The 11,628-nt window shown below is 39.7% G+C and overlaps 1 protein-coding gene across 1 annotated transcript in view; it reads left to right on the top strand.

Moving 5' to 3' along the window:
• The window catches only part of LOC119422953 (beta-1,3-galactosyltransferase 2), a 32,261-nt gene extending 20,927 nt beyond the window's left edge, over nt 1-11,334 (top strand). Inside the window, exon 2 of the mRNA XM_037690366.1 lies at nt 10,101-11,334. Within this exon, the coding sequence (XP_037546294.1) occupies nt 10,101-11,229 (1,129 nt within the window). The 3' untranslated portion in view covers nt 11,230-11,334. The remainder of the gene's footprint in view (nt 1-10,100) is intronic.
• Nucleotides 11,335-11,628: the final 294 nt, after the last annotated feature.

Genomic DNA, 11,628 nt, shown 5'->3' with positions numbered 1-11,628 from the left:
CAAAAAAAAAAAAAAACAACTTGTCCACATTTTCTGCCAAAAACATAGATCTAGTTGCAGTGAATATCTCCAGCGGTGGAGAAAACTGCTCACTAACAACAGTAGCAGGAATAAAGAGGTAGAGCTTTGCTAATGTTGCAGTGTGGCTGCATTTGGCCTCATTACTCACAACCTCTTGGACCTGCTCCCACAGGTGGGACAGGTCCCTGGAAAAGTTCAGAGTTCAGTCATCACATACTTCGTAGCTGGAGGTGATCTCTGGTGGATTTCCCTGAAGAGGAAGAAGACTCAGCTGCTATCTCTGTCCCAGACTGGAAATAAACCACAAAGAGGTAAAAAAAATCAGAGTTAATAAGATTATAAATTTAAACTAAAAAAAGTTAATTAGATAATAATAATAATAATACAATAAGCAATACCTCTTCTTGAAAGGTCATCATTTGTTATGAAGTGGTTAAATCTCTCGGTCATCATCGTGTGACAGGGATTTAATCTGGTCCAGGGCTTGTTGACGATCAGTTTTATCTTTTTCATAAAGTGCTGCTACAACTTTTTGGCTGAAGTTTTGACGTGATGGGATGCCGTAGCGGGGCTCAATAATTTTAAAACCGGCGCATCAACAACAGAATACGGACGTAGATCCAGAGCTTTAAAAACTCCTACAGCTTGTGTTATTGCTTTGGACCACTCTAAATTACCTGATAAAGGTTGTTTAAATGCTGCTGCTATCAGTCTTTGCATCAAGCTGCTAGAAGTGACGTTCAAGTTCGGATAATGTTGTTTCAAGTGTGTTAACAAGTTAGACGTGTTGCCTGCTGCAGATCCAATCTCGGTGAAACAATGTCGACACACAGCTTTGGCTTTGCACTTGTCTTTTAACAAGAAAGCCATAATGTTCCCAAACAGGAGACCGCAACGAGATAGTAGGACGCTAATGCTACGCGTGCTGCAAGATAATAGCACCATACTGAAACACTCTTAGGAACTTTAGTTCCTTGGCGCATAATCTGTCGTTAATAAAATTTAATGAGTGAAAAAAATAACTGAAACGGTACACACGTGGACGAACCATACATGCCGTACCGAAACGATTCAATACACCCACGTGTACCGTTACACCCACGTGTACCGTTACACACACATGTACCGTTACACCCCTACTGTTTTATGTAAAATGTAGATCATAAAAAAGGGAAAAAAATGTATTTGCTGCACTCATTATTTTGTGTTGAAATATTTGTACAGTTGGATAATAACATGGAAGTGTGTTTTTTTTTAGCATTTAATAAAAATTCATGTGGTAAGCATTCAAGAAACATTTGATTCAAGCACTTGAGGTAACGTAAACATGTGATGAAATAGAACACATTTTAAGTAAACATTTCATGCACAGTAATCTCTCGTTACTTCACAGTTCCTTTTTCGTGGACTCGTAATATTGCGGTTTTTAAAAATAAGCTTGGACATGCCACACAATCGGCTGATTGATGGATGAGCCGCACAATCGGCATGGATTTCTTATTAAAAATGAATTATTTTAAATTATTTAGCACCTGCTGCACCTGTGTGCAGCCCACACTGTAGGAAAAACTTCCTCCTGCAGCTCCTCCTCCCTCCTCTGTGCAGTGAAAAAGTGGGCGTGGCCAACAGCACAGCGTGCAGCCGTGGCTGAGAGCTAAAATCCTGATGTGCTCTATTAAATGGTAAATGGACTGTATTTACATAAGGCCTTTCGATCTTATCAAGATACTCATAGCGCTTTCCAGTACAGTCTGTGCCTATTCATACAGCACTCTACTACTATACAAAGCTAATTAACAAATCATTCTAAAGAGACTAATCAGTGCTTTAGACCACGTTCATAAACTGATGGGACACTTATCGGAGGCAATGAGGGGTTCAGTGTCTTGCCCAGGGACACTTTGGCATGTTACTGCTGGTGGATTCGAACCCCCAACTCTTGCATTGGAGGACGACTGCTGTACCCACTCAGCCACAACTGCCCTGTGAGCCCTTAAAGCCAAGAAAGGGATTCAAACTGAGGACTCCAATTCTCGATTGAGAGTTCTAATCACTAATTATCAATAATTGATCATATTTACCATGCTAAATTGTTATTGATAATCACTGTGGGGAGTTTTCAATAATACAGATCAGATCAGATGTGATCAGGCAGTCATATATTCACATGTATGTAAATGCATTACACTATAATTGAAGGTGGGCCGTGCAAATTTGTTTGTATCAAACAAGTAGCACTTAGTGTCATTTGGTCCCACTGAAGTAGCTCTCAGACTCAAACAGGTTGGTGACCCAAGCGGTTTTTCACTTACTGCAGGGCCTCAGGGTACGGATCCCCTGTGATAAACAAGGGTCAACTGTACTTAATATATTTCAGGTAGCAAGTATACATTTAATGAAATAGATCCTATTTTTAAGTAAACATTTTATGTAATTCAAGTAAACAATTATGTAATCAGACATTTCAAAGTAAACATTTCACGTAACAAGCAAACATGATGAAATAGATTCCATCTTTAAGTAAACATTTGATGTATTGTAATTAAACATCTCAAAGCAAAAAATATATATGTGTGTGTGTGTGTATAGATAATAATAATTGTGTTAATAATATAACACAATCATTGTTTCACATTTAATCTATTTCATTGATGTTTGGGGGAAAGCGTGTAAAACATTTACAAAACCTATTTTTATTTTACAGAAAAGAGCTGTAAGAATTATCACCAGAAAGCATTACAGTCACCCATCAAGCACATTATTTTATCAACTGAAGTTATTGAAGTTCCATGATTTGGTAGATTATAGTATTTTATCAGTTATGTATAGGGCTCAAAATAACACATTACCATTAAATATCCAAAGAAATTTTGTTAAAAGGCAAAGTTGTTATAATCTTAAGGGGATAGAGATATTTGTCAAACCAAAATTCAGAACTAGTCTGAAGGGAAGGTCTACCTCAATCCAAGGAGTTGGATTGTGGAATGGTCTAGAGAGTGATGTGAAAAATGCCAAGTCAATGTGTACATTTAAGAAAAAGATCAAAGCTGAATTGTTAAAAAAATATATATATATATATGAAGTAGCTTAGTGTGTTTTTGTATTAGAATTAAAAAATTAGAAAGAGTTTTTTGTTTTGTTCTGTCACTTAAAGATTATTATGATTGAACAAATTGTTTGAAAAAAGGGGCAGATATAATAAGATTTTTTCTTCTTTCTGCTGCCTTTCATTTTAAATCTCTTGGATTTTTTTTATATAGTTATGAAACTGTTTTGTATTTTTAAAATGAATAAACTTTATACCATACCATAATAAAGTAATCTAATCAAGATTTGTAGTCTCTACATATTGCTGTTCTTAGATGAGCTGAAGGTAGTAAAAATTAGGTGTAATTCCCATTTAACCATTTCCAACTTGGAGCTTCGTAAATCAGTTAAAAATGTACTTTAAAAATCACATGTTCACACTTTTTAATACTCATATCATACAAAAGGCTGATTGATTCTAAAATAATTTACATTAAGAATTTATCTAAAATTAAGGAGCCAAGAACAGCGTACCTTTGTTCGAACAACAACGCATTCACAATCCGGGGGGTTACAAATGTCCAAATCGTGTTCCCAGCCATTGTACATGCGCTTCCATTGACTGGTAATTCTTAAAATTATTTGCGATGTAAGCAGTGACCCCACAGACCAGGTATGCAAATATGTCTGGAAATGTAAGTTGAGGCAAATATTTGGGGTTTCTGCTCCAATTTGTTTATTTGAAATGGGTCGACTTTCCAATTTCAGCTTTTTTTTCCATGTCACATTTTTTGGCATCTGGGAGAAGTTTGTTGCAATATAATCCAATTTCCTTTGAGCTGCTTTTCAGCATCATGCAGGAGGATACAGCAGTAACAGCATAGACAAACACTGTAAGGATGGTACCATTTGGTGGCCCGGTTTGTGTCTGTGTTCCCTAGTGTTTTCTCTTTAGTTCAATTGGTGCCACCCTTGTCTCGTCACAGCTGTTTGTAATCACGTCTCGTCTTGTCCCTGTATATAAGTCGTCTGTTCAGTCTTGTTCTTTGTCGCGTCGTCTTCGTTGGGTCCCTGTGTTCTTCTGAGTCTTCTGAGTCTTCTGAGTTTCCTGAGTCCCTCTGAGCTTCCCGTGCCTTCATCCCGTTTTGTAAGTTGTGCTGCCTCGTCAGACTGTTATTTTTTGTATTTTATTATTATCATTAAATTTCTAAATTTTGTACTTCTGCCGAGTTGAGTCCCTGTCCGCACTACTGGGTTCGCCCTAACCAGAAAACCCTGACAAACACTGGAATACAGTTTGTTTTGGAACGTGGCCTTGAAAGATGGCGCCGACCGACTGCATGAGACATAAATGCCGAACAACGTCGCTACGCAGTGACGCTGGTTCCAAAGCTCTATTAGACAAAATTGAAAAATGACGTGAAAACCTAGTGGAAGTAAGTTGGTCAGTTTAGGTAAGCAGCTACAGGTGTTCTCAACTGGATACAAAGCAGTCCTGCTCTATGTTGATACAACTCAGTCCTAATTGACCGCTTCAGTGTGATGCACGAGGTATGAGATGCAGATCTTCATAGGGTGATGGCCACACTACTAATTGATGCAAGACCTATTAGAATGTGGCTTGATTGCAGCAGATTTAGAAAACCTTCAGTGTGAAGGCTATGACTATCATGTTACTGCTACCCCCTTTGTACTCAGCAAAAAATATTTTCCAGCTCATATTTGTGCCCTCACCTTGACTCTCCAAGGCTTCATTAGATTATGTGCTAAAAGAACATGCCTACACTAGCATGATGCCACCTCCATGGCCATCTCATCTGCACAGTTGTTTTTGTTACCTTGTCATGATCATGGTCACCATGAGGTCAGTGTAGACAGCTCTGCTTCAAATTTTCAACCATCAAAGTGCAGGTTCCACAACATGAATATGCTGCCACCTTGCTTCCCATTTCTAATGTTTTTCTTCCTTGTTAGTTCCAAGGAAAACCCCAACATTGTCATCGATGCCACTTCCAGTTGTTTCTCGTTTTTTTTTTTTTTTATCAGTGCCCTGTTTCTAAACCATACAGCACAGCTGGTCTCAGTGCACTTTTGTAAACCTTTCTATTGATCTTTGCTGCCGTCCTTTCTTCACAAATCACTCATGAAACTTCTTTTCATGTTGACAGCATTTATTAGCATGTTTTCAACTCTATCTCATTATGTTATTAGAGCTCATCCAATAATCTTCATAACATAAAACTGTAGCAGCAAAAACACAGAACTAAACACCTGAATAAAAAAAACACAATGTAATCGTAATCTTACCTTGGATAAAATGTTTTTTACAAAGACGAGTGTACTCCCGTGGCAGTCAACATTTCCTGGTTTTCCACTGCCACATGACAGCATTATTTATTACTCCAAATTATTGTGCACCATCAATGGTATTTCATTGTTGATGATTGTGTTCATCCATTTTGCTTTTACTCCCTGACACTTAACGCAGGGTGATTTAATTTAGTATTTCATTCTTTCTCATTATATTTAATGTTTTTATGCTTTTATTCATGTTGCTGTAATATTTTGTTATTAATATTTGATGCTGTGATATTTTTTGGTAAGCACTTTGATAACAGTTACTGTTTTAAATGTGCTATATAAATAAATGTGACTTGACTTGACACAATGTTTTGCCTGTCAGGGCAGCTAGTGGGTCACATGGCTGAAAACTATTCATAGTAACCAACTGTGATTTGCAGAAATGTATATCTAGACAATGATCTTGTTTTTGTTCCATTAAACCATAAAGTAATGTTATTCCAGAACTTAAAGCTCATTGAAACGCTACTCCCGGACCGCCCAACTCATCTGTTCTCTGATTAGATTGTTAAATTTGTGATTGACATGACATTGACTAGTCAGCTGAGAGGAAAAAATCTGGTCATAATTTTTGTAAATTGAAACTCACAGGCAGAGTTTTACAAATAGTTTTTAAAATGTGTATCTGTAAACATAACTTCACAAAAAAAGAGTTGTAACGTTTGTACCGGGTATTTATGTTTTACATATACAATTTCTTTTACACACGCGTTCCTATTTGCACATGCATAATGCACAAATTTATTTTACAAGGTTACAAAATTGATTTACAAGTACAAAATATTTATGACAAAAATTGGTGTCCATAAACTCCTCCTTCAGTAACAGCCCTACTCCAGGGTTTTAGAAAGAAGGGGAAGTTTTGAGATTGATCTGAAATTTGAACAAGCAGAAGGGTCAAGTCCAGGTTTTTTAATTAATGGATTTACTACTGCATGTTTAAAAGCATCAAGGACAACACTTGTTGCAATACTGCAAACCTGTTCTGTTCTAGAATTGTGCCACTCAAGGTGGCTGCATGTTGGAGCAGCTCTGTTACTTTCATTCTGAGATTTTGCTTTTGGAAACTGTGATTCCTCTTTTTCTGGATGTGGTTCGCGTTTTTTGGATGGTGGTTTTCTCTGGTGTCAGATGCTGTGCAGCTGGAAGGATTTTTATTGAAACTTTTTTTAGTTTTGGACATTTGTTATGATGCGTAACCATGGCAACAAGGCAGTTTTCTACAACAACAGCAGCTGATTAACATCTCACAAGCTCAAATAATATCTCAACTACAGCCCCAAATCTCAAATGAGATGAAAAGGATGTTCTGTGGACGCATTCTCATCTACCTGCCAGTTGTGCTCAAGTGTCTGATCACTGAGATCCTGGAACTAGCAGGAAACACGGCTCATGACAGTGGAAGGACAGGATCATCCCTCGGCACCTACAGTTGACTGTCCACAGTGACGAGGAGCTTGGCAGACTGCTGGGAGGAGTGGCCATCACTCTGGGAGGAGTTCTGCCCGGCATTCGGGCGGTCCTACAGCCCGGGGGAACCGAGAGGTCAGCCGAGTCTGGGTGGACGGATCAGACGGCATCTGCAGCCAGTTTATTAGGATCCACTGTGGGATGGACCTTTACAAGAGATCCTTCCTGTCTACAACCATCAGTATCTTTAACATCTCTTAATGAAATGAGGATAACGAGTTACTACAACAAATAATTTCCCTCTGGGATTAATAAAGTATATTTGAATTGAATTTGAATTGAATTGAATTTTATAATAGCAAGAACAGAGGGTCTAATAAAAGGGTAAAACTTATTTAAAAACAGTGCTTTACTTTGTATAAAGTGTGGACCTACATTTCAGAATTGCATATCAATGTTTTTGGAATACTACTGGATTTAACTCTTTCAAACTGTATCATTTGACAAAATTCTCGACATTTCAATAACTTTAATTTTAAACTTCAATGCCCACGTTGGTAATGACAGTGTGACCTGGAGGGGCGTGATTGGGAGAAACGGACTCTCTGATCTGAAGTGGTGCTTTGTTGTTGGACTTCTGTGCTAGTTTTAGTTTGTCCATCATGAACACCATGTTCGAACATAAGGGTGTCCATAAGTGCACCTGACACCAGGACGCACTAGGTTGTAGATTGATGACTGTCTTTGTAGTTGTGTCATCTGATTTGCAGATGTTTGTTTTGGACACTCGGGTGATGAGAGGACCTGAGCTGTCAACGGATCACCACCTGGTAGTGAGTTGGATCAGATGGCAGGGGAAGATGCCTGACAGACCTGGTAGACCCAAACGTGTAGTGAGGGTTTGCTGGGAATGCCCAACAGAAGAACAAGTCAGAAAGATCTTCAACTCACACCTCCAGGAGAGCTTTAACCGCATCCCAGCTGAGGCTGGGAAAATTGAAACAGAGTGGGCCATGTTCCAAAACTCAATTGTTGAAATGGCTGCCTTAAGCTATGGCCACAAGGTTGTCGGTGCTTCTCGCGGTGGCCACCCTCGAACTCAGTAGTGGACAGTGGACACCCCGGGTTAGGGAGGCTGTCGAGCTCAAGAAGGAGTCCTATCGGTCCTTGTTTGCTTGTGGGACTCCGGAGACAGCTGATGAATACCGGAGGGCCAAGCGGTCCGCAGCCTTGGCTGTTGCTGAGGCAAAAGCTCGGATGTGGGAGGAGTTTGGTGAGACCCTGAATAACGACACTAGGTCAGCTCCGAGGAGATTCTGGCAAACCATTGGGCAGCCGAGGAGGGGAAAACAGTGCTTTACTAACACTGTATTCAGTGAAAGTGGAGTGCTGCTGACCTCAACCAGTGATGTTGTCGGGAGGTGGAAGGAATACTTCTCATACCTTCTCAATCCCACTGGCACATCTTCGATGGAGAAAACGGAGTTGGAGGACTTTGGGGTTGGTCTGTCCATAACCGTGGCTGAGGTAGTTAAAAAACTCCACGGCGGCAGGGCTCCGGGGGTGGATGAGATTCAACCTGATTTCCTAAATGGTCTGGATGTTGTGGAGCTGACTTGGTTAACACACATTTGCAACATCGCGTGGACATCTGGGGAAGTGCATTCTCATGCAGAGAACATCACAAATAGCTTTACAATAGGTGTTACTCTGTTTTTTTATGTGTGTAACGTTATTATAAAACACTGTTGACATGGCAATAATGATCACTGTATTGCATAGACATTTTTTTCTAACAAATATGTGTTTGCAGTCTTGTTTCACTCTAAAATTTAATGATAAAGTCTCGTTTCCCTGTAAAATTTTATGATAAATGTAGCTGCTGCGTCTAAAAATGTGTTGATAAAATGCATAGTCAGTGAAATACTCAGTAATCAGTTAAGTAATCAGTTTGTCACTGCTCAATAATTACCGAAAGTCGCTAGGCAAAGTAAGAAAAGTCAATTTTTGTTTTATGTTGCGCCAGTAGCCGCTGAAACTGACTGACAGCGATGAGCTGTTTGGAACTATTGAGAGCTGTATGAACCACATGACCACCTATCGGCGAGTTCAAAGAGTGTCGAAACTCTGTCTCTCTATGGTGCTGGGTCAATTCATTGGCATGCATCAAGCAGAGAAAACATCTAAGGAGATTGCATAAACTACTAAAATTAGGTTAAGAACTGTCCAATGCATTATTAAAAACTGGAAGGATAGTGGGGACCCATTATCTTCGAGGAAGAAATGTGGCCAAAAAAAATCCTGAATGATCATGATTGGCAATCACTTAAACGTTTGGTGAAATCAAATTAAAACAAAAATCAACAGTAGCACTCAGGGCTATGTTTAATAGTGACAGTAAGAGAATTTCCACATGCACAATGCAAAGGGAATGCAAGGGATTGGGACTGAACAGCTGGGTAGCCTTAAGAAAACCACTAATCAGTGAGGCTAACTGGAAAAAAAAAGGCTTCGATTTGCTAGGGAGCATAAAGATTGGACTCTGGAGCAATGGAAAAAGGTCATGTGGTCTGATGAGTCCAGATTTACCCTGTTCCAGAGTGGTGGGTGCATCAGCGTAAGAAGAGAGGCAGGTGAAGTGATGCACCCATCATGCCTAGTGCGTCATCAATGCAAGATCTTGGTGAAAATGTAATGCAACACTGGATGGAAATAGATCTTGTGACACTGCAGAAGCTTATTGAAACAATGCCACAGCGAATGCATGCCGTAATCAAAGATAAAGGCGGTCCAACAAAATATTAGTCTGTGACCTTTTTTTTGGTGGCAACTTTTTTTTTGACCAGGCAGTGTATATTCTAATTGGTGGCATGGTGGTGCAGTTGGTAGAGCTGTTGCCTCACAATGAAAAGGTCGCAAGTTCAAATACCTGCTGGGGGCTTTTCTGTGTGGAGTTTGCATTTTCACTCTGTGCATGCGTGGGTTTTCTCTGGGTACTCTCGTTTCCTGCCACAGACCAAAAACATGCATGTTAGGCTGATTGGTAACTCTAGTCTAAATTGTTCCTAGGTGTGAATGAGAGAGTGAATGGTTGTTTGTCTTGTTTGTTTCCATGTGTCCCTGTGATGAACTTGCAACCTGTCCAGGATGTACCTTGCCTCTTGCACAGTGATAGATGGACATGGCCACCAGTGACCCCCGCTACCCATAAAGGAAGAAGCGGGTAAAGATAATGAATGGATGGATGGATATTTACTAATTTTTAATTCTTTTCTTTTTAGGCAACTGGCTGAGAGTACAAGTCGACAGAAGAAGCCTTTATTTCAGAACAAGTTTCAGTTCCTGCTCCTGTTCTGTGTCATAGTCTTTGTAATGTGTCTGGCCCTATCCGACAGCTCTCTGTCATGGTGGCAGAGATTTGAATTTCACAAGCACTACAACTGGTTCTCGAACAAAACCCATAGCGTTAATAAAGCACCTGCCTATAAGATCCACCCGAAATATAGTGTTCTAACTTCAACAAGTTCTGTTCTAACTACAACTCACAATGCCACAGAACCTCCTACTCTTCCACCTGGAGGTATTTGGTACCATCAAGCCCATCCTCGCAACTACCACTTTATTATGGACCACCCAGATGTCTGCAAAAACAGGACGCCTTTCCTGGTTTTGATGGTTCCAGTGGCACCAAACAACATTGCAGCTCGAGATGCAATCCGACAGACATGGGGCAAGGACAGCATGATTCAGGGTCAGGTGGTATTCACTCTGTTCATGTTGGGTCTGTCTGATGGAAATGATGCTGAAAAGCTGAAACAGGAGAATCAGCAGCATCATGACTTGATTCAGAGTAACTTCATGGACACATATATTAATCTGACCATTAAAACCATGGTGATCGTGGACTGGCTGGCCACACGCTGCCCCACAGCAGCCTATGCCATGAAGGTTGACTCTGATATGTTCCTGAACATTGACAACTTGGTGATCATGCTAACAAAACCAGGAATACCCCAGCAGAACTACCTGACAGGAATGCTTATGTGGGAGAGGCCCGTGATTCGATCAAAGAACTCCAAGTGGTATGTCCCAGAAGAGCTGTACCCAGAACCTATTTACCCAACGTACACTCTGGGCATGGGATACATTTTTTCCAATGATCTTTCTGAGAAATTTATTGAGGCCTCCAAATCCATCAAACCCTTTAATATTGAAGATGCTTATATTGGAATGTGTATGAAAAAGCTGGGACTTGCACCTACCTCACCTCCTGATCCGTCCCAGTTTAAGGCCTATAGTGGTGGTTACAATCGTTGCGAATACTCTAAAATCATCACCTACATCCTCAGCTCCTCTGAAGAACTGAAAAATTATTGGGCAGACTATAAGAAGCCTGGACCACATTGTTAGGGTGATGGATACTGCAGATGTACTGAGAAATCACTTGGTCGATACGGGTTTAACTTATTTCTAGACTGAACTGGAAGTCTATTTTGGTAATGAAAAATTGTTTATCAGTTCTTAAAAGAGCACTTTTAATTTATAAAATACCAAATTTTAAGATATGTTCATTTAAACTTTCTTTCTGACTTAAGTGGCATTTGTAAATGTAAAATGAAGAAAATTTGAGAATCTTTACCATGACTGGATTTACAGTATAATACCGTCTATGGGTAGGTCAACTGTGTTGGCATTCATGCATAAAATGTGAACTCTGGAAAAAGCAACATGTTATGTGTTTTGTATTTATTTTTAAATAAACAAGGTGTTTGGAAGTGTCTGGTTCTTAAGAATAAATTACTTTGGTTG

The sequence above is a fragment of the Nematolebias whitei genome, chromosome 16 (genome assembly GCF_014905685.2).
Source record: "Nematolebias whitei isolate Nwh7 chromosome 16, NemWhi1, whole genome shotgun sequence".
Classification (NCBI taxonomy): domain Eukaryota; kingdom Metazoa; phylum Chordata; class Actinopteri; order Cyprinodontiformes; family Rivulidae; genus Nematolebias; species Nematolebias whitei.
This window is presented reverse-complemented; position numbering and strand designations above follow the sequence as displayed.